Source organism: Gymnoscopelus microlampas, assembly GCF_963454915.1.
Source record: "Gymnoscopelus microlampas genome assembly, chromosome: 21".
NCBI classification, from domain to species: Eukaryota; Metazoa; Chordata; class Actinopteri; order Myctophiformes; family Myctophidae; genus Gymnoscopelus; species Gymnoscopelus microlampas.
The window spans coordinates 33974598-34002120 of NC_139958.1; the positions used below are offsets into that span (position 1 = coordinate 33974598).

At 40.1% G+C, this 27523-nt stretch overlaps 1 protein-coding gene across 2 annotated transcripts in view; it reads right to left on the reverse strand.

Annotated features, from left to right (window-relative positions):
- sfswap (splicing factor SWAP) overlaps nucleotides 1-27523 on the reverse strand; it is a 109289-nt gene that overhangs the window by 68126 nt on the left and 13640 nt on the right. For both annotated transcript variants that reach the window (XM_084047484.1, XM_084047485.1), the window contains exons 5-10: nucleotides 23817-24039; nucleotides 22952-23049; nucleotides 21282-21432; nucleotides 15089-15365; nucleotides 14555-14707; nucleotides 13137-13230 (exon numbers count right to left, since the gene is read on the reverse strand). In XM_084047484.1, the coding sequence (XP_083903610.1) occupies nucleotides 13137-13230; nucleotides 14555-14707; nucleotides 15089-15365; nucleotides 21282-21432; nucleotides 22952-23049; nucleotides 23817-24039 (996 nt within the window). The remainder of the gene's footprint in view (nucleotides 1-13136; nucleotides 13231-14554; nucleotides 14708-15088; nucleotides 15366-21281; nucleotides 21433-22951; nucleotides 23050-23816; nucleotides 24040-27523) is intronic.

A 27523-nucleotide genomic window follows, 5' to 3' on the forward strand; every position in this document is an offset into this window, starting at 1 on the left:
CGCCAAATCTCTTCGTCGAAAATAGCTGATCTACAAGCTCACAACGGACAACGCATGACAAAAAAGCAGAGGACCAACTATAGAGCCCTAGGGGTTAACTTCTACAGGGTTTAACTGGTTAAATTTTATAAAACTAGAAACTACCCGACCTCAACCAGATTGTTCAAAATAAAAACATTTAAAAGCCCTGCCTGCACAGAAGTCTCAAGTTTGGCACCCATTTACTTCATGGGATAATTAGAGCCAACCTTCAGCCTCAACTGCATAAAATCCAGCCCAAACATCGCAATGGGGCTAATTGTGGGTAAATCAGCCTTTTTGTTGTTAATGGGGAAAGACCACCTGCTGTGTGTGTGTGTGTGTGTGTGTGTGTGTGTGTGTGTGTGTGTGTGTGTGTGTGTGTGTGTGTGTGGATAGAGAGAGAAAGTAGACAGAGGGAAAGGCTTTTATGTAAAAGCTTGAAACTTGAAACATAGCCATGCATAGTCAAATACACAGTGAAGTCCTCAGCATTTTTAACTCTGACACTGAGAGTAGACAAATGGAGCCAAATGGACCTGTAAGATCCAAGGTTGAACTCAAGAGTTCAATTTACAGTGTGGTCTCCCTGGGAAGAAACCAGCAGGCTAGTGGTGAAATATGCAAAACCAACTGCTGCTGTGCATCCTACTACAATTCTAGTAAGCTGACGGTGGGTGGGTGGGTGGATGGGGTCTTGGGTCTCCGATCAAACTGCGCATGCGTCGTTGTGTGCCAGGTTTCGCGAGAGAAACAAGCAGCGAGGTCTATGAAAACGAGGCCAAACCAAACGAACCCTATAACACCAACATTGGCCCTAAAGCGCTTACAATCGGCGGACATGGCAACACCGACTCTACACCATAGACCCCGCCCACTCTCTGCTGTGGAAAGTAAACACTCCAGATTTGTTTCCCCACACACGATGCACATTAGCTCCATAAAGAACGGTTCTATGTCGTTCTCTTCCAGGATCGGGCGAACGTCCGCCAAGGCTCCGCTGTTTACCCTTTTGTATACATCGTATCCCAAAACTAATGGTAGATTCTAAACCGCACGGATGTTTAAGGTTTGGTCGGCTGCATAATATTTTAGGTCGCCAGCGAAACTACCCGTTTAAATCGCTTATTTAGTCAGCCTGTGGCCATGTTTCCCATTGTAGCCAAACCGGGAGCAGTAGTGGCAGCGGACGTAGGGTTTTTTTCCGGGTTCAATGCAAGCCCCCAGAGCCGCTGAGAAATCTTGAAGCCGCCACCCCAGTGGCCAAAGCTGGAACTGCAGGCGGGGAGAAATACATGCGCGAGCAAAACATACTGATATATATTTATATATATAGATATAAATATGTAAACATATTATACATAAATACATATGCATTTACATATACATAGGCATCTCCAGTGAATTTCATAAATATCTCGCGTTCAATCCTTGACACACGGGCTGCCGTAGAACGCAAAAATGACACTACTGCGCATGCTCATAACTCTACGTGTGGTCAAAATCGACTCAATAATTCTACTTCCGGCAGTCTTCCGGGTGCTTCAAAACGCCACTGAGCACATTCATTGAAATGATAGCTGGGGGCGGGGCAATCCGCCCTCTAGTTATATTATACCTCTATGGTTCAATGGGAAACATGGCCACAGGTTTCGCGAGAGAAACAAGCAACGAGGTCTATGAAAACGAGGCCAAACCAAACAAACCCCATACCACCAACATGCAACCTGATAATAATGTCCAAAGCATGTCTGTGTATGTTTACATCCATTACTGTGTTGGCGTTAGTTGGGATTAATGTTTATTAGCCAAACCAAGTTACTATGAGCCGTTAGCGTGATGCTAAGCTAACGTACGTTTGGCGCTAGCATGCGGCTAACGCTAATGCTAACGTCGTCATCGTGACTTAATCAACAATGTAAACGTTTCATCAACACACTTTATGAACCTTACTGTGGTTAATATTATCAGTGCTACCCAAGTAGTCCATTGAAAAGTATTATTTTGGTGTATTTTGTGTATTGTAACTTGGACACTGTAACTTAATGGTAGCTGGGGCGACGCGTTGTTGGCTCATGGTTCAGAATGCCTCATGGGTATTGTAGTCATTTTCTGCTATTTCGGTTCTACTGTGATAGACTGTGCTACATTACCTGCTGTTTCATTGTGAATCATATATGCTATGAATATATGGTAATACAATGTTTATTTTCCTGTATTTCCAGGTTTATGACCTGAGTCATCTATGACCTGTGTGTCATCTGTGTGTCCAGTACTTTGTACTGTGTTGGTTAAAAAAGACAAAACACGAGTTGTGACAAAGACGTGTGATTCTCTGATTAATGTTGTTAGTGGTGTAAAATGCCATCAAAAATATACTCAAGCCTGCTGCAGGGCAACAGAAAATAGCAAGCCTATTTTGCTCTTTTATATAGCAAATTTTTATATATATACGAGGGGACGCGCGCCCTTCACCGGGTATGGTGAAGGGCGCCCTTCACCGGGTATGGTCTAGTCTTTATAAAACTAGTGTTTGTGCTGAGAGACAAAAAAAGAGAACGTACTGTGTGTGTGCATTTTCTGTGCGTGAGCGAGAGAGAGAGAGCGAGAGAGAGAGAGAGCAAGCAAGAATGTGCCATCACAAATATATTTTAATATACTCTTGTAAATTATGATTAGATTATTAAAGAACGTGGGTGGAGGTCTGGTGAGAGCAGGTGAGACGCAGTAATAAATGCATTATTAGTAATGCAGTCCAAAGGTAGCATTCGTTCGCACCGTGTGGTATTATGGCTCAAACAAAAAGCAGCTGATGAATACATTATATGCTATTCTCTGGCAAACAAATGCATGCAAAATGATGGTTTCCACTTAACAAGCTTGACCAAAAAAAAAAGAATTCTCAATCAAAGCTGACTGGGGAATATCCAACAATGACATCACCATGAGAGAGTTTCATTAGATGGGTGTTTTAGGGTGAAATTTCTCTGCGTTGATTCATCCAATTAATTGCATTTATAAGAGCTTAGCTGATGGCCTGAGGCCAGAGCTGTGTGCCTCAGTCCCAACTGGTGTATTCTGGTTGCTCTTGATCACCCAACTGTCAGATAAAACAGTAACATTCCACTAATAATTACAAACTCTGAACTCAATTATCCACAAAACAGTGTGTGTGAGTGCATGTGTGTATACTGTGTACTTGCATTACTATACTTATGAGGGCCAAGTATATACGAAGAGAACAATTTTCCTGTTCCTTACAAGAGAAATGGCTGTTTTTATGATTTAAATTGTCTATGATTTTTAGAGTACGGTTTACAAATAGGAAAATATTACGGTTGGGGTTAGGATTAGGTATTTAGAACTAGAAGTTAGGTGTAGGGGCTGGCATTGGAATCATGCTCGATTTATACTTAGTTGCACAGCGGTGCACCTATATTGAATTTTTTGTTTACAAATATTTATAAAATTGCCGTCATCACAAGTCTAGTGATACAAATGTAACACAAGTGTATCTGTGTGTGTGACTGAGGGGGGGCTCCAACATGTGGAGTATCTAGTATGTGCATGATTCTGTTTGTGTTCATGTATAAAGGAATATGCAACCGAAGTCATGCGATGTGTTCAGCCTCATTCAGTGCAAAAGAAACAAAGAATAACTGCCAGAAAAGTAAAGCTGCACTAAATGAGAAGAATCTGGCTAACATGCCGTCTGGCAAAGGATTAAAAAATAAATAAATAACAGCTCTCAAATTGGAGGTTTAATTTTCCAAGTTACAAGAAGACATTACAGATTGGCGATGCATACCAAATGTTGGTTTCAGGCAGACCAGGAGAAAAACTATTTTCTATTCAGGCACTTTGTACAGGAGAGAATAATAATGTATTCATAGTCTATTTTATATTAACAAGACAACACAAAGCTATTTATTTCTCACTGAACACATTAAAAGGACTGACACCCTAACATCCTAAAAGTAATGTAATTCATTATGTTTTAATACAAATCGTTTTATTTTTTCCCCCACCACAAATCAGAGGAAATTCATACCATCTCGAGAACACACACACACACACACACACACAGCCAGTGATTATCACACTGCAGAGAATCAGCATCAAGTGACAAAATAGACAAACGTCCAGTGATGCAGCTGTGACTCAAGAAACCACTGAAAACCACATGAAAACATGTATCACTACACCCATACTGTAGCAAATACACTGCTTTACACAAATTGCATCACCTCAATGTAAACAAATTGAACAGCACTCAGAATTATCATACCATTGATAAACTGTACGTAAGCCTGGTTCCAGACGAATCTGCCATTGCAAAAATAAATTACCCTTGGCAGATTAGCAGTGATATTGTCTGGCGACGCGAGGCTAACTGTACGTACTGTAGGCCTATATTACCAATGCTTACCAAACTATATTAGTTTTTTTCGTTTTCAAGATAATTTGAAGGCAATTTCTGCTTCAAGTGAGACAAGAAAGAGCATGCAGAGTGAGAGGGGAAGCAACACAACACTGATGATCCAGAGTAAAGGACTTTACACACCTGGAGCGTGACGAATAAACTAAATGAAAATATACTGGCAAATATTTCGCATCAAATGATATTCACATAGTTGACTCATACATGTTGATGCCTTTATTCATGGTGAAAAATCAACCTCAATTTGTCGCTTTATTGCTACGGTGTGTAAGGACCTTAAGACGCAAACCAAGGAGACTGGGACGAATCAATTCAACTGCATGATTGAGCCACCAGGAATCCTGGATGACATATCATGGATATAATGTGTGCTCTACTGACAGTGATATAATAGCAGAGTGATTTTATATAGATTTATATAGTATTTACTATGAACTTTGAATGCAAAACTAAAAAATATTTTAAAAAAAATGAATGTACAGTCTGTTTCCAACCAACTCCAAATGAACCAGCTTTAGGTTTCTTTATGACAGATTGGAATCTTGGCTCCTTTAGTTTCCAGTTCTGCGAGTTGTTAATGCTCATAAACATTGATCGAGCTGAACAATGTAAGATAAGTGAAATTAGTTTCTGGACAGATTTTGGCTTCAATCATCAGCTTTCGCATCCTAATGCAGACATCCTTTCCCTGATGGCTTTTTCATACAGTGGTAGAACTAGGATTTTCTTGGCTCTTTGCCTTGAGACTCATAACAAAAAAAAAAACACACACTGGTCCACAGCCAGCCCAAACCCTGCCTGCTGCAGTCTCCTTTGACATATTTTTAAAGCCCTCATCTGGCTTTCTTCATTAACTATAAACGTCTAAATAATAGTACGGACTGCAGAGCTGAATTATTTGCATCCTATTATAACCCTTTCAATCCGGGAACACATCTGTCATTTTAGATTTCTTTGGCTATTCAAAAATAGCAGATGTACAAGCTCGGAGCTTGTAGTTCTGCTATTTTTGAAAGATCTTTGAATATATATATTTTTTAAGCGAACATTTGTAAAACATTTAGTTCCAGGGACCTCCAGAAGCAAAGATTTGAGTTACAAATGTCCGCTTAAAAAAGAAAATAATCAAATATTTGCACAAACTTTCATGATTTTTCAAAAAATATATATTTTTGAATAGCCCAAAGGAATCTAAAATGCCACAGATGCGTCCCCGGATTGAATGGGATAAGTAACACAAATCACAAACAGACGGCAGTCTTCTTGATGGAAAAGCTAAGCGCCCTCTTGGTTTAGCAAGGGCTGCATTGTAATGGGCCACACTCCTCTGCACACTGACAAGCTAATGGATTTGACTCATCAGATGACAAATTGCTCTTGGGCTGTGTCCACATGAGACCTGTAAAAAAAACTGTGCTAGTGCTGTTTTGTCCTTCATTTCCTCATTCCTATGAGGTAGCACTTTCGCTGCTCATAACCCAAAAAAAGGGACCTGGTCTCTTTTTTAGCACCTCGCTAGACAGATCTGCTCTGAAGTTGAAACGCTATCAAATCCAATTTATGAGTGCAAAACACATCAATGTCACTTTAGAGCCCCGCGAAACAATAGGATTGAAGCGGGACCAGCGATAAGTATCAACAGCCTTTGTGTCTAACATTATGGAGCAACTTGGTGCCTGATGCTAAAACTAATGTCTCAACTTGGTGTTAAGTCCGCAACTGGCGCTAAATAGGAGTTGGCACTTTGTCAACAGGCCTCCATTGGACACACGGCCTAACAGTAAAAAATGTAATTCTGTCTCTATCTCTTTTACTGACAGCTACATGAAGCCTTTTTACACAAACCGAACCAGCTGGAAATATTGAAGTGTTTTGATTGCTTTGAATGGGGCAAACTATTTGCCTGAAATAGGAAGGCCATGTTTTTCCCCCCTGTGAATTTGTATCATGCTTGCGAACACAGAATAAACAACAAAATTCAGCAGCAGTTCTCAACAGCACTCAAACAGTATTGTGCATGGTCACTAGCAGCGCTTGTAAAAATGTTTTTTGACATGTGTCCCAATCCCAAAAGAGTCTTACTCACGTCCCCAGACTGGGATGAGAATAATATATGGGAATTTTTAAGTCGTCGGGAGTCATCAGATCGTTATGCATTTCACACAACACGAGCCAGGATGCGATCCAGACCCGATACATTGTTTTTATTCCAACCTAATTACATTATCGCATTACCAACGTGTCTGTTCACAAAACCGTGCACGGTTCCCATGATATGTACGTGAGAGCGAGACAGGACGCTTAATTTTCATTAAATAATTCTCTCTCTGCGTCTCTCTCTCTCCACACACAGACACAAACGTGTTAAAAAGAATTCATAATAACAGGAGTTGCGCTGCTGCGCAGCATGGCTGCTGATTCCGACCGCGGTTTTATCATCATATTCAAGTGAGATGCGTTGGTTTTTAATATAGACTATATTTAACAGCAATATTAACACATTCACTGCCAGAGGTTTTTTAAAACAGGGTACAGCCAGTGCCAGCGTTTTTTACCTTTTCAAGTAGTTATAAAATATTTTCCGTGATCACCGTCCTCACGGTGATCCCCTCATTACACACACAGGAGTCTCGTAGAATCGAAAAAAGAAAAAATCTGATTGCGGTAATCCGTTACATAATTGCAGCCAGTTGAAAATAGCATGTTTCGCCAAAAATACATAGTAAAAAAAAAAAAGTACACAGGAGTCGAGATACAGGATTTTATAAGTAATAAGTTAACCAGGAAGTGAATGGTGCAGTAAATCTTCGGATCACGTTATTGGCAGATAACAGGTTGGATTTGCATTCACGGATATAACCGTAAATGGAAGGTAATGTGTTAATGTATATACCAATATGTATGACACCTGAATTTACCCACAGAATAAAAGGTCTATACAGTATATTGATATCCATCTATCGTTCCAGACAGACATACTTTCTGTCTGTGAGCACAGTTGTTCTGTGCTCTCATTGGCTGTAGCATGGATCTTCTCAGGGTGCAACCCCGTTCATACTGTATGATGTCCAGTCGGCGACAGGACGGCACAAATATCAAACCTGCTAGATATCTAGAAACGCTCGGGAGGCATCACCGAACGCTCGGATCACCCTCGGATCCTCTCGCAGTACTTTTCACGCAAACCTTGGCGAGCGAAGCCCGATCTTGCGCCAGATTGGGGATTTGTCAGCGAGTGCCAAAAAAGGTCGGCGACAGCATAATCGGGGCAAATATCTTGCAGTGTGTAGTAGCTCTTAGGAGAAATGACAGTGTAATTCTAAAGGGCAGAAGTTGAGTTGACGCTTCTTGTTACAGTACCAGTATTACATTTCCTAAATCTGTTCTCAAGATGTTACAGGACATTAGCTATAATGTTAATGATGCTCACACCAAGGTGGATTTGGGCATTACCCAAGAACAACAGTCAATCCCAGAATTGTCCTCTGTCCTCTCCATGAACCCACACTGCATTTCAAAATGCCTATTCAAAGAACCCATCAGATAATGTACCCGAGGTGAATTGCCTATAATACCTCTGGTCCATTTGCGTTAAATGGTATGACCAGATCATATTCTGAAGGCGCCTTGGTACGAAAACACACTGGGCTTCAAAGAAGATAAGACCATAAGCATGCAAATGTGTGCGTGCCATATGAGGTCTATCACCAGGTATTTGCAAATGAAATATCTGTGGTGGAATTGAATGGGGATCTGAAGCAGGGATCACTGCAATTTTAATAAATACAGTATGTGACTGGTGCTGGGACGTCGCTTTGTCTTGGTAGAATTCAGTTGCTGTTTCACACTATCTGTAACTAGAAATTGTATTCTTACATATCGTCTGTGTTCGGTGGAAATCAATCATTCCTATTTTATTATCATTTCTTTTTAATTAAAATGGTGAAACTAGCCTATCAAAACGTTGTGATCTTATAGATCTGCTATTTTCACTACTTTTGTGCGAGACTCTTGTATGACGAAGTAGGGCATTAATTAACAAAAAAACAAAAAGTTGAAATATGAAGATACAAGGTTTCTGCCCGACAGCCAAGATATTGCATATATATATATATATATATATATATATATATATATATATATATATATATATGAGATCTTTCAACGCATTATCACACCTGTTGGTTCAAACAGGTGACGAGTTGGGCCCAAATCTGACCATGCATCACCCGTTTGTCGGCGAGTATTGTTTTCGTAGGATGCGAGACGCAAGACACGCCTTGTGATTGGCTGAAACGGAGGTAGGGAGCGCTCGGCTGTGTTCACTTGGACTGCGCGTGAGGTGGTGTTGACATGTCGGAGGAACCAAAACTAGGGGGGGGGGGTTACGATTCTGTCCCTATCGGGACATAACTCGGACGCAACGTTCGGCACGGCGACTCGCTCGCCTAAGCTGGCTCGGCGGTGCCTCTCGTGGCTCAAATCTGCTTCAGACGGCGCACCACCGTTGCCTCCTCCGAAAACAAGCACTCCCTTACGTCTCGCCTCCTACGGAAAGAATAATAGCGTCCTGTCGCATGCTGACAGGGACGTGATGATTTATGATTCGGTATGCAACTCAAACGGTGCTGAGCTAGCAGAAGCGGACATCCCACCGCTCAACGCGGCCACTGGCTCAGCGTCTCGCAGGGGGGTGCTTCATAGGGCTCAAGTCCATTACTGACGGCACTGTGAGAATCGGATTTGCCTGTAGTCTGAACAAAGCCTTTGCATGATGGATGCAGCAACAGACTGTGGTGTTTGAAATTCATACCAGTGAACAAATAGTTCCTTTTGGGAAGTCTCTATAACCACAATTTTAGCTATGTTAATGAGCTGAGAGATTAGCTGCCGTGAGGTTCTGACTAGCATACAGTATTTATGTATTAATTATAATATTTAAAAACTGGATAATTCACTATTTGCCGGCAATGTGATGCTGTGAAACACCAGCAACACAGATCACACTGATCTTAACCAATGGGAATTGGAAGGAAACAGTGCACTAAGCTGGAAGCCTCATTAAGGGTTTGATAAACCCTGATTGGATTAGCAAATTGTTCTGATTTGACTATAGAGAGCAAGAGAGAGGACAATTGATGAACAACGTCTGGCTGGTAGAAGGAGCCATAGACACACTCCCCTGATAGAGAAATCACTCCCCTGGCACAAAATACAGACAGACATGGCTAATAGGCCAGTATTGCTCTGTTTCATGCTTAGAAAGGTGCATTTATCCTAATTTAACTCTCCCAACCATATTACTTTATTTTCCCTCATTCTCTCTCTCTCGCAGTTCTACATTTTAGCCTTTGGGATCTGTGTTCGGCTACTTGGGACATGGGACAGAGTAGAATCTTCAATGTGTTAAGTCCTTAAAGAAAAGATTTTCAGAGTAAAGAAAACTATATATAGATATAATATATATAAATATATAGGACTTTGTCGTTTACAAGGACACTGGTCACTCTATCCCCACCTGAACTTTAGCATTGGCAAAATGGAACTGAGTTGTATAGAAAATATGGAGCAAGTGGGGTTGATGATGGGGGAAAGCGAGGGTGGGACAGGTACTGTACGAGGTATTAAAAGTCAGCCACCTGAAATGTTGCTGATAAGAAAAAAAGGTTCTCTAGACGAAGGTTCTCCGGCGACGAAGTGGACACACCCTCTCTGACGAAAAGACTATTACAGTACCTTGCTTCAATTCAAAGATGTTGCATATCCTTACCTAGTGTCACGTAAAGTAGTTTCTCCCATGCCGTTACTGTGCTTTACAGTGGCATGTCTCAATAGATTAGTTAGTACACCGGCAACAACTAATGAAATCGTTATAAATCAAACATGGAACGTAGCCAAGCATCATCTTGCATAACCACTGGCTGCATCAAACATTATAGGCATTAAATGTACTGTAGTTTGACTCGGTTCCACGGATAAATATTGTGAAAATAGCCAAACTACAAGCTTACAACGTTGTAGATAGGCTATTGTTTTTCGAAGAGATGGTGTATGAAGAATAAAGGAGGGGGCCAAGGATAGAGCCCTGGAGGACCCCGGTCAACTAAGTATGACAGAATTTAAGAGGTGTGGACCTGCGGGCCAGATGCGGAAAGGGATCCAATATGGCCCACGGGATGATTTGGAGAACAAAAGTCCCCAAAAATCCACAACCATTAATTCTGTATCTACTGTACGACAGCCGTCCTCTCCGAGTCGCTCTCTTTGTACTGCTGCTGCCTGCTGCACCAGCAGCTTGTTGTGTAGGCTACTTAAGAGAACAGTAGAGGGTGATTGACGCTAATTAACTACTCTGCTGTTCATGACTCCTGTCCAACTATCCCAGAGCGACCCAGTTAATTTCCCCTCTTCACTCTTTACAGACTGTTCATGTCATTCAAAGGAATAGTTACAACGATAGTTACAGTATGGTACAGTAGGCCAGGGGACAAACTATCACGGCTGAAATCGGAATCGTGTAATTTCCCTTTACAGAGCGAGCAACAGAGGCTGTTTTCCAAATAAAAAAAGAACATGCTAATTAAGCTGTGTAACTTTTTTTGTCAAAAAGATGTCTAAATTTAGCAAAACTCACTTCATAAAATAATACCATTCCCTTTCTCTAGTTCACTGCACCGCTTTTTCCTCTCTCCCCCTGCAACACACAAGCACACACACCCACACTCACACAGCCGCCACCTCCTTACAGTTCGTCTCCATCTCCTTCTCTCTCTATTAGCTTAGCACACAATGAGATGACAGTGTCAGTAGACCATGCATTTACGATAGCCTACGCATCTATTTAACAAAATTCCTACACAAAAGATGTATAGCGTTTTAAATCCGTTGTTGCCACTTGCGTCTCGCACAGGGGAAAAAAGAAGACGGACACAGGGCGAGAGTGTGAGAGAAAGAGAGCGAGAGGAGAGAGATTGCTATGCAATCTTCTTAAAACTAAATTTGTACATATACTTATAGGTTATCTATAGCACAGACTGAGACACACGAGAGCAGGTAGGGGGTGTGTGTGTGTGTGTGTGTGTGTGTGTGTGTGTGTGTGTGTGTGTGTGTGTGTGTGTGTGTGTGTGTGTGTGTGTGTGTGTGTGTGTGTGTGTGTGTGTGTGTGTGTGTGTGTGTGCGCACATGCACAATTTCTCTGGCCCGTATGAAGTCACATATTATCCAGTCTGACCCGTGACCTAAAATTTGTTTTTGAATAATAATAAGTAATAAACAGATTAATCAGTTACTAAACTAGTTAGCTGCAGGACTCACAATTCAAAATCTATACAGGGAATAGTGTAGGTTCAAGCTGAGTCCAAGGATTTGGGCACATTTACATTTGCAGACACACAAACACAGACATACATATACACACAAATATTGCATCCGGTCTCATCTCTCAAGACAGATTGCATTCAGTCTAAACAGGATAACACTGGTGCAGGCATACAGCATATTGTACAGTACACAAAACAGAACTTTCATTCAAACCAAGTTTCTAATTATTAACTTCCAATTAACCAAAGTTCCAAAGCATATTCCATGCTTTGGCACTTTTATAATAGAGATCAAGTTTCCAATTTGAAAAGGTTAGTTCTCAAGTTAAATACATTTTAGATACCAACCTTGCCTAATTACATAAAAAAGGGTGATAGACACCAATAATTGAAACGCAAAGATATGTTCAAAACACCCTCAAGATGAATTAGCACCAACTATGGAAATGCAGTCTTCAATTATTTCTATTTTTTTCTGTTGTCAGCTTGTAATAATTATAGCCTAGTGTGTGTGTGTCATGAATATTAATCAATCAGTCAGAATACATTTAATCAATTGAGTTCCATATTTGCAGGCCCGCCAGAGACCACAGACACCGCCCTTGTGCCTGGCACGACATGAACTTAATATTTAATATAATAATTGAACGAATCAATGAGCTAAAGGTATATATGCACTGTATGTACTGTGTGTGCACATTTCTCTATATGCCTTATCAATATCAGATTTTTAATGTAAGGTCCATATCAGGTCGATTACAGTATATCAACACAGGAACACGGTAGAACCTTGTATAACCAGATCACTCAAGAAAAAGATACTATTTATATAGCATCAGAACAACTGGAGCTGCAAGGAACAGATGGATGCGAGGAACAGAAGGATTAATGGACACACGGACAGAGTAAAGAATTCACCAGTGCCACCATTGTGTCAACTCTAATCCTGTGATGTATTTTCTGTTATATTTTTCTTCTTATCTGTAAAAGGTCTTAGCCTGAGCCATCCAACTACCCAATGCACAGGAAAAGGCTTTGGATAAGGAAGGAGTGGGTTTCTCTACGCAGTAAAATCCTGAGTGTTCGTTTAACTCAGAGTGTACAAATGTAACCAAATGGACCCTTACATTTTGTACACTATCTGAGTTACAAGATGGATAAATTGACACCAAGAAGAATGTTACTGTGTACTCATTCTTGCTGTCTCTCTCTCTCCCCCACACACACACACACACACACACACACACACACACACACACACACACACACACACACACACACACACACACACACACACACACACACACACACACACACACACACACACACACACACACACACACACACACACACACTACCTCTGGCAAGCTTATTCCTTCTTTCTGCATGAAGTAGTTCTTCTTAAACTCATAATAGGTGTTGTACTGGTTCCAGGACTGCAGGAAGTCAAACCTGCAGTGAAAAACGAAGGAATACAGGAAGGTTTAGCCAGAAAATGGCGAAGGAACTCTGGTCTACTGTAACTCCTCAACAGTGGTGGATAAAGTATATACGCAAGTAAATAAATATCCAAGTATCCAAAAGTACAAATTACAAAGTACATTTTCTTTTTAATATCAATGCATTGCTGTTTTGAAATTTGACAACAATTTGAACACAATTTTGAAAAAGTCAAAAATAGTGAAAATAGCAGATCTTTAAAGGAGTAGTTCACCCAAAAAAATCACCCATGTTTTGATGACCGGGTCATCGTCAATAGGAGACTCAGTATGAAACTCTTCTCTCTCTCTGAGTCTCTGCCGGTCATCAAATGATTGGCTTGGGAATGCGACAAAAACAAAAATGTCTCCATGACAACATGCCGCATTGCAAAGCGTTGTGAACTTGTAGATCAGCTATTTTCACTATATTTGAAATAGGGCTTAAGTTGTTAATTCATCATCTATTTTTTTTGTAAGTTTGGGTCCCAAGAGTCCCTTCCTAGAAATGTAGTGGAGTGAAAAGTTCAATATTTCTGAGTTTAAGTCATGAGCTTGCAAGAAAAGCAAATACTCAAAAAATGTACTGAAGTACAGTACTTAACTCTTTCAGTGCCAGAGTATTTTCATAAAGTACTCCCCCAGTGCCAGCAATTTTCGTTTTTTTTTGTTTTGTTATTTTGTAATTTGATTTTCAAATAGCTTGTCTATATGCAGTATGCAACTCATACGACAGTTCTACCAGTAGAGAGCAGCAAATCGAGCCATTGATCACCTCGTTGACTCGCTCACCCCCTCCCAAACAGGCTCACATGACATCCGGTCATAACCGGATGTTTACGTTTTCAACAATCTCTGATCGGGTTAAAATACGATGTTATACACGACTACGATGACTGATCGTCACCCAGACCAAAGAGAATAGACGTAGACCTCTCCGTTCGTTTTTTCTACCGTGTGAAAAAACGTGACTTTCCCTATTCTGGCCGAAAATGACCGCGGGAAAAAAATGAGAACCGGAAACGGAATCTGCGTCATGAAACCGGAACCCAATGAGTCTGAAGGAGTCAGGAAGCGAAAGTGATCATGAGAAATAAACAGAATAGCGCGACCACAATCAAAAGTAAAAACTCTGGATTTCTCGTTCTGGCAGGGAGGGTACTCGGGGAAAACTCGGGATATCTCGGGGCGTGGCACTGAGAGAGTTAATGCTACTTAGTTACTGTCCACCACTGCTCCTCAATAAGAAGGAGATCTGAACCAACTGTTTGTTGATGTTCATTGTTCACACTACGCACCGTGGGTCATTCTTGGCACGGACGCTGGTTTCAAACTTGACGCCATTTCTGGCCACATATTCAGCCAGCTTATCTATGACCGGCTGAATGTCTGGCGGTGGGGGTATGATGGCTGCCGCTGTTGGCACAGCAACAGGACCTGGGGGCCTGGAACTGTTTTGAGAGAAAGTTAGGAGGATTACAGGGGAGACAGATCAACGCTTAATACTGAGACGCGTCTTTCAAATGGAGAGGGCGGGCTCTATTCTCACACAGAAAAGATTAGGAAATAAAATGAATTCACATGTCGGAGGTTGATTGCCCTTGCCTGGCACAGAGAAACCACTCATATTAAAGCCAATACACCAAGTACACAAACTGCAATTATTCATGGACTTATTCAATAGATGTATATATGTGTAAATACTACTGCTAATAATGATAACAATGATGCCCTCTATAAATAACTTTTAAACAGAGAAACAAAGGGCTTCCAGACAAGAAAGAAAAGAAAAAAAGAACCCATTTCCATTAATGAGGACATCCATTATTTACCTGGTTTCTGGTACGATGGCAGTGGAGGCTGAGACAGTGACCTGTGAGGAGGAGGAGGAGGAGGATGTTGCTGCTGCCGCCATAGCAACGGGGTCTGGATGAGGTGGAGGGGTGGTGCCAGCAGGGGGCATGGCTACAGATGAAGTAGGAGGAGGCATCACTCCAGCGGGTATGGAGTTGTAGTAGGAGTTGGCGTCGATCCCTGGGGGAGGCGGAGCTAAGCAGTACGTCCCATCGGGAAGCATGTAGTAGCCGTAGTACATCGCCGCCACATTCGCTGTTGACCGATGAGAGAGGAAATCATTACAGGGAATATCTAGACACAGCTGTATTCGATGAAATGTAATTGTTTCTTTTACTTTCTCAGGACAGTGTGTTATTCTACATTGTAATTTAGTATTAAAGAGGGGAAAAAAAATAGAAATAGACAATGCAGTAACCGAAAAATGTATTCTATTTGATCAACACTTCCTGTTGTTTTCCGAGGCGATACATTGCACTGGATGCACCGTGACCTGGCATAAATTAATGGAATACTTTCATTACCGTAAGCAATGAAATCCTTTGTTTTGTTACTTTTGGGTCAATGTATTAATTTCTTCCTTAATTAAGTAGCCATGTACAGTAATAAGCAGGATGATTAGATCCCTCTTCGCTTCGCGTCGGGATCTAATAATCCTGTTGGGGTTTATTTCTCAACAATGACCGGCTCTCCGGCAATTATCCCTTGCTAAACGAATTCAACTGCAATTCAAGACGAAGGGAAGGAAGAAAATACTGTTTCTATCACTCTTTCTTCTGAGCATGTAAAGAATAACTTGTATTCATGTTTAAATAGAACACACTTTTGGACACTAACCAAGTGTGGATCACTAAATACATTGCATTTTCAAAGTAAGAAAAACTAAATGCAAGTCTCCATTGAAGATCAAATACTCCTAGGAAAGTCTAGGTCACTTTTATTCTACAGCGATTGCAATGATTTAAATGGCCACTTTACACAAATACAAATACTTTAGCATTAGCCACATGAACCTTAATGTAGATTGGCTATTTGCGGCAAAGATATTTGGTGTAGACTAGAGGGAAAAAAGGAGAGGACCTCCTAGCACAGACTCCAGGGGGACTCCAGTCAATGACGTATAGGGTTTAAGTGGTTAAGACTGAGGTCAGTGTGGCTGTGGGATATCATATTAACACATGTTGACTGTAATGACACTTCCTATCTCCTCTACCCACTGAAGTGGGAGCCTGCAGAAAGACCCGTCATTTCCAAACTTGACATGCATTTGTTCCCCGTTCTGCTCCTCTGTGCGCCAAGACAGAGATTAGGGTTCAGTGACAGATGTTAATCTTTTCCAATGTTCAAAGAAAAAGAAAAGTTCATACACTGTAGCTCCCTTCAATGACTTTACTGCATTTGGGCAAAACCTCCCCAACTGTGTGAGTGCCCACAGTTGAGATGAAGCCCAGATGATAACCCACAAATAGAAGAGAGTGGAGAAAATGAGAATAGCAGGGCAGAGAGGAACGAAGAAAAGTTAACACAGGAGGTTGTTGTGTCTTAATGTGCTGCTGCAGTTGACTGGAGTGTTCTTGGAGAGGGATTAAGCATGAGCTGTTGCAGTGAAAGCTGAATACAGTTTAACCTCAACCTTTTCCTTCTTACATCAAAAAGCACATTGTGCGGCTCAGCCAAAAACAATAAATGTGTTTCACAGAAAGCCGTGTTTCTCGAAAGCCAGAAAGAACCATATCAGCTAAAAACAGATATTGTAACAGCTATCAATCTTCTCTCTCAAGCCAAACAACCTGTCTACAATCTTCAAATGCTGCAGGGAGTCTGTAACTCTGCCTCGCAAAAGTTGTGACAGTAAGCTGTCATTTGTTTGTCATTAGAGTTCACGAAAATATATTTTAAAATATCTCTGAAACATCTTCTAATTTCCAATTCTGCTAAGCAGCTAGTTAGATATGGTTCGATTAAATTGGTTTCCAGCAGGAGTTACGTGTTACTGCACAGGCGAAAAAAATAGGGGGGTCAGGAAATCCCCTATTTTCTACAAATGTCCAATGCTTCTGCGACTGTTAGGCGGAAGCATTTGAGAATTGTGTAAGCCAAAGTCTGTCTAGTGAGACTATCACTCTTTTCTATCCACCACTGCAGATGGTAATAAGCAGTATATACACATTACTACTGTACTGCATGTAGAACAGTAGTAACGTGTATATATATACGTAGATTATAAGCAGGGCATTTGGCGTTGCCCAAGGTCAGTTACCGGGTGATAAATGTTTTATCACATTTGTTTGTGTAGCCTTATTTAGTCACAAAAACAATGAGAAAACTGTATTTAATCAATGCAACAACTATGGTGGCAACTGAGTTCAATTCATAGTTGAGTTCAGAACTTTAACTTGCACTCAGCTACTGCTTTATCAGCTCTAGGGATGATATGGCTTATGGTCCTCTCAGTCCCTATAGTATCTGTTAATGCTAGGGGAGGTCAGTAAACCCACAGAAGTAATTAAACTAAGAGCAGGTAATATAACTACTTCCAAGTAACCCCATCAATGTTCTTCTGTTAGCAAAAAGGAGATTAAAGTGTTAAAGTTTAAAAGATTATGCTTTTCTCATGTGGGGAAGAAGCCAGGGTAAATTAACAGCTGACTTTTTGCATACATAACTCTCTACTCTCCAGGAGATTTTAATGGTAGCAACACTTTCCCGTTGACAGCCCAGCAGAGGTCAGAGGACAGCCTCTGTAAATGTCTCTGGTTTAAATAAATCATAGCAATGGAGACATAAGCACTCACAGGTCAACAGGGGGTGAATGACGGTGGGTTAATTTGTGCAATTGTTTCAACAGAGGTAGATCAAACAAATGGACACAATGGAGAAACTGAGTGGGGGTGGATTTGACTCATAGTGAATAAATAACTTATAGAGGAAGATGCTAGCCAGGTACTCTTGAATTCAATTGAGCCACTATTGTTTTTTTTTACTTATGTCTAAAAAAAAGCCATCATGGAGGCAATTATTTTACTGAAGATTCAATTAAGGTAAAGAAAGCCATTTAGTGATTGAATCTTTTACAGGACGTGAAGGCAGGGTAGCCAACTTCAGGTCCTCAAAAGACCCCATGCAATGTATCCTTGAAGAATACAGTTATAGCAGAGGAAGACGCTCTTCTTTTGAGAGGTTCCCTCAGGCAAAAGCATTTGAAGACACAAGTGTATCAAATCACCCTGCCTTGATTTTTAAAAATAAATGCTTTGGAGGCTCTATTGTTTTTAGGCTGCTAAAGTGCTGATATAATAGTCAAGATTTATCAAAAAGAGATTAAATGTCATTGCACATTGCATTTGGTCTGAAACATGATGTGTATTGCTTCATCTTAATTGGATGGTTCTCCACTGAGGTTTGGTTCAAAGTAAAAATGTAATTCGGCCACAACTCACCAATATAGATTCATGTCCAGTTTTGCAACTGGACACAATCCAACGTTTACAACTACAGTATCTCAAGTGGAACTGTTATGCACGGTGATATACAGTAGATTATTTTATTAAATTACTGATCAATTATTTTTTGTAATCGATTAAAAGTTGCACCCCTGATCTTGATGGTCCTGTTTCCTTGAAATATATACCGTACTGTAGTGTACATAGAACCACACCAAAATGTTTAATTGATGTATCAAGTATCAAGTATGTTCATGTCAGTGTGAAATTTGAGCTCTGTACAGATAGAAGAAAGATGTGTATGAGTATGCATTGTGTTCAAATCTATTTTTCTTCCTCTCTCTCTGTTGTTCATTAAAATAAAATCTATCATATTGGATAAGTCAAAAGACTGGCCAGCACTCTGGAGCAGTAAATCAGCTTTGCAGTGTGTCATACTGTCTAATGTTTACTACTTGGTAATAAAAAATTAAACAACCACTGTTGATTTATATTACTTGGTAACATTGAGCAAAGGTAAACTTGCAACGAGAGCAAGACTAATAGAAAGCCACACACACAAAAGAAAACAGTATTACCATTTATATTGAACCCCCCAGTCCCATCGTAAGCCTTGAAATACTGCTAGAATGGTAATTCAGTTATCACCAGAGCCAGTTCTAGCAACCTTGAGAACAATATCAATTATGAGGTAAGTGAAGAGAGAAAACACATACAACTATCCAATTTACTATTTAGTAAAGAGCGACTTTGAGTGCAAGACTGGAGTAAGCGCCATGAACCTTTGTCAAACAACAATCATCTCCTTACAAAATAAATGCATCTGTTATTGCGAAAGCACTCTAATTGGGTAGTCATAGCCTCTGACAACTATGAGCAGACAGATTAATACGATGTAAGGGAATGGGATTAGGCCCGTTTAGATGACTGTCATGACCTTGGGAAAGTCTTCTTGATAAAGACCTGTAAAGCTATTACATGTCACATTGAAACATCTTGATGCTTGGTAATTCCTATTCAAAAGGAGGAGAAGCACACTTGTGTAATCCCACTGAGCTGTCTGCCTAGGGAGTCTTTGATCCATATAAATCAGGGTTTTACAGGGAACTTTTGCCACAAAACCCAATCAAAGTCTGATCTTTAGGAGCAAAACGATTACCTTGTTGGTATAATCTACTGCACTAAAATCCATGTCTGTGTCTGCTGTTGACAATGACAAGCACTGGCCATTTTAACAGCATATAGCACCCCCTTTCATCTAACAAAGTAAAATGCAAGACTTCTTCAGGTTTTGCCAATTAAGACAAAATAGCTAACTCAGCTCAGGCTCTCACCGATGCTCATTTTCTCATTTTAGAGTGGAGACAATAGAGAAAGGACAAGGTTGACCTTTTAGAAATATGCCCCAAATTGTTCAAAATATCAATAAAGGACATCCAGATGCCCAGCCCTCCATATCACAGCAAACACCTTCATCCTCCAAGACTTCACATTGTAATTGGTATCAATGTTATTGAACTTGAACCAGAAATAGCATTTCGATTCAGTGTCAGTTGTTCTTTCTTGCAAGATGCAATGTATAGGAAAATATAGTAACTTGATACAGAGAGACTCAGTGGTAGAGCCGCTGCATAGATTTCCAGGCACGCACCACAGGGAAGAGACCACAGGGCAGATTTTGGTGGGTGGGGGGGGGGGGGAGGGATTATCTCTCCATGCTGTCCTGGGAACGCCTTGGGATCCCCCAGATGGAGCTGGCAAATGTGGCCAGGGAAAGGGAAGCCTGAAATTCTCTGCTGGAACTGCTACCAGGAAGATGGGTGGATTGATAGAATGATAGCCCCCAAAAATGTTGCTATTTGGAAAACCAGACTAATGTCGAAAAGCCCTGCTAGCTACACTAAACCAGACCTAAGTGGTTTGAACTGACAGACATTGCCATTCTTAGAACGCTAGAATTTTTGAGGGGATAAAAAAAAAAAGTGTGTGTATGTGTGGGGGGGAGCATATGTTGTATAATCACTGAAGAATGAACACATTGTAAACAACAGCAAAAGCTTTTACATTAAATTGAATAAATTACCATAATTTCACATGATGAAGTCTAATAGCGGTGTGGCTCCCTGTCCAATATCTAGCAATCAATAGTAAATTACTGTGCAGATGTGTGAACAAAGCCTCACAAATCTCAAAGGTGTTCAATGGTGAAGCCATGGAATACTTCTCCAATAAGAACAAAATATCTTTCTAGACAACTAGCTAACTAGTTTCTAGGTTTAAAAATGTTTCATGGCAGTTTTGAGATAACTGGTAACACTAGAGGAAAGGCCATGGGGTCCATCAGAATCCAGTCAGTAGGTTTTCAGATGTGTTGTTTGAGACCAAATTGGTGAACAGATGGATGTACTGATCAATATCAAAAAGGACAATGAACCAAAGCAGGTTATTATTCTTACAGAATAAAATGGCCCAAACAAATAAACCTGAGGCCTGTTGGTGAGCACAGGATGTCACCTTTTATTTCTAGAACAAAGTTGTTCTTTGGTTGGTAGCAACAACCACCAGTTAGCCAATCTCATCTGAAAGGGAATACGAAGGAACAAAATGAAGCGGACCAGAACTAAACAGAGATGAATAAGGCCACTTCAATGCCATTATATAAATATCCCTAAGGTATTGAGACTACCCAGCTGCTCTGACTGCTTTCAAAATGAAAAACTGTACTCACGGTCAGCAGTGTATTGTACTGGCTCACTGGATACAATTGGCTCTGCCACTTCCACCGGTGTGGGTACCATGACAGGAGAACCATTTCTCCTGTCCATCTCTTTACGCACAAGCGCAGCCAGTGGATGGTCTGGGTCCATAACTTGAAGAGGCTACAACAAACAAAAATGGTAGTTGGTACTTGGTAGGAACTTACAGTTTGACATTCTTCCTTCATTATTTAATGACTTGATGAAGCCCTGCATGGGCTTCAAATAATAAAGAAAAGACGGGAGAGCAACCTATCGTGTGCATTGTGACATTTCCTTTTTCTTCATTTTTTTTCATGTTTAAAGAAACTGTGGGGATGTGCATATACCGGTACTACTCCTTTCTTCCTTCATTATATAACATAAATGTACAAATGTTTGACCCAAATATGGACTGTAGCGCATTTTACTACACAGTAAAATCTGGTCAATTTAACTTTGAAAGTGACTTTTGACTTGTGCAAATAGAATAGTTGGGCTTGCAAGAAACAAGTTGAAATTTAATGTCTTTAAAGTGCTATGGGAAAGTTGTTGGCCCCTTGATATTTAGATTTGAAAAATACCTGGCTTTTACTTAAAGGTAGGGTAAGTGATATTTTTTGGTTAAAACAAAAAGTATTTTGTTAAAAGGTTAAAGCACTATATTCTGATAGTAATCATTGCTATAGAGTGTTTGTTCAGTAACAGGAGTCTTCCCGTCTCTCCAGCTCTTTAATAAACAGAAAATAAATGTTTCGGTAGGTGTCAAAATATCAGCCAATCAGGAGAAAGTACACATTTTTAAGCTTCATTTTTATAGTGTTTCAGTTCCAATTTTGCCAGCTCATTTCTTAGTGTCATCACTTCCAATTTCACTTGTTTAATATATATCCTGATTGAGTTCTCTATCCTGATTGGATAAAATTGGAAATTAAACTGAAACTGAAACGAAAATGCATTTTCTGTTTTATAAAGAGCAGAATATAGAGCTATTTAACACTTATTTTAACCAAAGAAAATCCCTTACCCTACCTTTAACAGTCATATAATAAATCGGTTCATTACACATAATTTTACATAGCTGGCATGTTTTAGTCCTACCAGCTCACTCAGTATTTAACCACAATTAGCAGGGTAGTTAAATCAATTAAAAGAAAAATATTAGAAACACGTCAAATCAGTTTGCATTACTGTATGTACATAAATGCAAACATTTAGCACAGATCTGCAAGCAATTACTTTAAACATTATGGAAGAGAGATCCATAGATACATTTAGAGAGTGCTTAAACCCAATAAAAGATGCAATATGAATTCTTAATAGAAAATTAGTGTGGTCAGACTGAATAGTCTCTATAGATGGCAGATAAGTGTTATACAGCATTACATTTCTCTACAAAGACTCGAGGATTCTTTTCTTCCTGCTCTGGCAAAGATAAATGGCTTTTCTGACAGGGCAGGTGGAAGCAGAAATGGAATGTAGTAATAATAGACTGTAGTAATAGGATGGAGACTGCACTGCCTCCATTTCATAACAATGCTCTCACTACAGTCGACAGGATATAAGTCAGGGATTTTCAGGCTGTGCTCAGTAGAAGAGCAGGCTTACTGAAAGTAATAACATTAAATGTCCTCTGAGAGAAGTTCATATCCTGCTGCTTTACCTTCATCAGCTCCTCCAGACGAGAGCACTTTTTCGGCGCAAACAGGCTGGGATGAAGGTAGTTGCCGTCACCATCATCATCTGAGTCAGACTGTGATTCTACAGGGAGACAGTAAAGAAGGAAAGAAAGGAGCCGTGAACAATCAGCAGTCAAGTTAATGATCCGCGACATAATTTAGTATATGGTTTTGTTCTGTAGGACTGTTCATTCAACAGTGATTAGAAAACACTAACATTAACAAATGAACAATTTAGCCACTAGGGGTGGGATGTCGTTTGGTTGGTTGGTCTGTCTGTCATTCACCACTTTGCTTCCAAACAAGTCATCTTGAAAATTACAGTACTTGCTGGATTGCCATAGATTTGTTGTGCACCTCCATGCTCCCCAGAGATTGACCCCTACTGATTTGTCCCCATGGCATTTCATACAGCACCACATTCAGGCCAGAATTTGCATGATATCTCTAAATTAAATGAAACTCATTGAGCGGATTTTTGCACCCTGGAAGAGGAACCAAACTATTTGAGCGATTCCATGATCTTTCCTTTAGCAGTAGCACCACACTCAGGCCAAAGTATAAACTTTTCACACAAGATACCATCTCGTAATTTATTAGGCAGATAGGATTGACTATTTTGGTGACCCTATGGCCTTTCCTCTAGTGCCACGATCCAGTTTGGTGTAAGAGCATGGACTCTAGAGGCAAGTGGGACTTGTATACACAGCTTGTTCTTTATTTTATTGTTTGTAAGTTAGAAAAGAAAGTTAAAACAGACTAATAGAAAATAATTAAAAGACATGAACCTAAACATTTACAATCAAATGGTGCATGTTGATTCAGGGACTTTTTTGTAATACTACTCACCCTGTGATTGCTCTTTCTTGTCAGGGACGGGGTTGTATCGACCTTCCTTCATGGCCTTCAAGATGTGCTTGTAGTAAGGATTTAGGTAATGGTCAAAGCGCAAGAAGTCAAACTGGGAGTTGCCAGACTGCTTGGCTTTTAACACTATCTCAAACTGAGCCCCCTGCTGAGACACAAAATTGGCTGTCCTCTCAATGATCGCATGGGTCTTGGTGGTTGCAGGCTGGAGAAAAGACAAAAATAGAAAGCAGAAAATAGTTTTAAAATATAATCAATACACTGAATCTGTAATATACCTCATTTGAGCGAAAAAGGGTTACACCCTATGTAGAAGCCTGGCTTTGATAACATCAGGAGAAAGGGAATAGGAAAGGTCAGCAAAACTGCATTCATTTAATACATAAAGGTTGTAAAATGCTTCATTGCTGTTGTAGGTGTCCAGTGACATATCAAACAGTCTGTAAAGACTGTGGGTGCCCAGCTGTCAGAGCTGTTCTAGACCAGATGTTCTCAAACGTTTTCATGTCAAGGAACGAACCCCAAATTATTATGTATTTGTCCGCGGACCCCCACCTGAAAATATTTTGTGCCAGGGACCCAACATGTCGTTCTGAGCTTGACGATCTGCTATTTTCAAATAAAAGATGTACAGTATATAGGTTTAAACTGGTTGCACTGCTTTTTATGCTATAAACTTATTTAGCTGGGGAACCCCCCTCAAGGACCCCTGGGGGTCCCTGGACCCTACTTTGACAACCACAGTTCTAGACCATTTTTGTTAACAACTGGGCGGAGCCATGGGCATGTAGTAGGAGGCGGAGGGACTGGGTTAGGTGGGTAGTGCTAAGGTGCACTGCCAACCAGGTATAACATTTTAACACTTATTGTACACTTTTGAAAAAACAATATTCCTCCTTATATAATAATACCCAATGATCATGTTTTAGGGGGAAATAGAACCATGGCAACGCATATCTTAAAGTATCTGGACATCGCACCTCAACAGGACTATTTTGTCAGTTGTGTAAGCTTACTGGACCTATGTGGAAAGCTTTGTTTGAGCTGCCTGGACTAATTTAATTAATACTCCTGATATTACTATGCCACTGGGGTTTATCAAGAATGCAAACGTTTTAAGGAGGGAGGATACATGCACATGTATTAATTAACACTATGCACTCTGATATACACATTGATTAAAGATTGAGATTGTACACCAAAGATGAAAGTTTCTCATTTTAATATCTCATTTAATATTCATAAAATGTAGCTGTATTCTGACCTTGGCTTCCTATGATAAAATATTTATTCCTAGTGGACCAACGTGTAACCACATAAGGGAAACAGGTCTGTAGAAGATCGTCTCTGTACCAGTTATAATCGAGGCTACCTACAGATGTGCATAGTTGAACAAAGGCTGTCTGTGTTCAGCTACACATTTGCACACATGAGTGACGTGCATAATGTACTGCATACACAGACAGACAAACAGAGAGATCAATTACAATGGCTTTGCAGCGGTTCAATAAAAAACTGAAAATATTATTATGATTATTATATTAGCACACCGACTAGGCCAGTATGCTGCGTATGAATGTCAATGGGAAAATGATGCTCAGGAATAGCTTCTTCATACAAAGGACATACGTTTAAGAACAGCTACCTCACAATAAGGGCATAAGTAATTTCCCTGTGTGTGAAAAGCACTCATGTGGGTGACTAATGTTGTTCACTGTGTTGAAATCACTTAAAAAAAACACATGGGATTGGGATGGAAATCAGCAGAACCAGAAATTATCCATTATTCATTATTGCTCCCGCTGTGTGCCTTCAATGAATCATTGACATTAAGTACCTAGAGAGGGAGGAGCAACACTAGACAAAATAACACATTTCTCACCCAGATGAAAAATCGTGAATAATAGATAATAACCTTTATGGATGCTGGTTTTGGACTGGTAATAATTTGCAGGTGCAAGAGAGCAATACTTCCTACTCATATTTTGATGTCTGATTTGAAAGAGTGTCACCTGTATTGTTTTTCTAAGACCTGGTCTACACTGAGTGTTTTGTCAGAGTGATTGTTAATTGGGGCGTTTTAACTGTGTGCTCTCTGTCATGCCTCTCGGCACATGGAGTATTCTGTCCTACTCTATGGTGGAGATGGTTGATTACATTTGGACGCGCTTCATGCTGAGCCCCTATTACTTTACATAGGACGCCTAGGGCAAATACATACTTTCTTACGTCCATATTTGCTTTAACAACTGTTTTACATTTTCTAATCAATCATTTATGTAAAGACGAGGAATAAAGTACTGTATGCAGGTTTTTTTTTTTTATGGGAAATTCCTCTAAAAATAGCTGATTGACTCTTTTCCCATTGCCGGTAGAAGAGTATGCCGAAGTTTTTTGTTTGTTTTTTCTGGTGTGTCACGCTCAACAGCACGAATGCACCAGATCATATGGGGACAAAACTCGCTACAGGAACTGTATCCACCATTATAACTAAAAGGATGCCTGCATCTCATCAATCGTGAGGTTCATTCATCAGAAATGAGAGCATTCCATAGACAGTAAAAAAAAACAAGCACATTCGTAGAGTGCCTAAAAGTAGCGCTCTCTCTCTCGCTCTCTCTCCTTCTTCCTTTCTCGCTCTCTCTCCCCACATCCAGAAGCAATATTACAACTATCCAAACTGATGACAATAATTGTTTTGGGATTGCTTGCAATTATGATGAAAAGGCATGGGGCTGGGGGGATTTACAATAAAGGATTCTGATTACAAAAACAGTTTAATTACTTCCAACAAATTCTCTTTTACTTTGGATAGAAAATAAATATTACAGCATGCTATAATCTCGCACACCGTGTTTGTAAATCGTTTTTCCAGTTGACACATATCTATTTTGGGGGCAAATGCAAGTGAAATACATGCACTGTAGAAAGTGTAGATTCCTTGGCCTCCTTATTTCCTCTTCCCCTTTATCAGGAGAAGCTCTCTCGTGTCGTAAAAGGGGTGAACATTAGGTTGCCTAATAGGGTGGCAATAAATACCTGTGACTGCAGAATCATTTGTCCCAGGAATGAATGCCAATTGCAACCTTTCCCACTACATGACAAAAAACTGATGTTAATGGGGTTTTATCCGATGGGAATGGGGTTTTAATGACTTCCTCCGTGCTTACAACGCTAGGTGGCAGGTTGAAATAGAATCTCTTCCCATTGGACTTAAGATCTGTGAACACTATTGATACATTTAAAATCAGCTCTAGATTTGTCTGTTCAGACTGACCTAGGCTTAGTTCTATTTGTAGCGTTGTTGCTTGTGGCAGGGCCCTAATGATGGCAGTCAGTCAACAGTAGTACCTTCGTGATCCGCAGTAGAAAAAATCTAATATAATTATATCTTACCAAATACAGAGTCGATATTGACATTTTTTGTGACTATATTGTGGGGATGACTATTGCTGCTTGTCACAAAAGAATGATGAAAAACAGAGACACTTGACAAAAATATCTTCTGAAAGCACCGATAGTCATCCCCAAATTATTGTCGAATCGTAGATATCAGGTATTGATCAAATGTGTCAGTAAAACCAAGCCCTAGACGGACCCATGTGCATGTTTTAAAGGGAATTTTATATATATATATATATATATATATATATATATATATATATATATATATATATATATATATATAT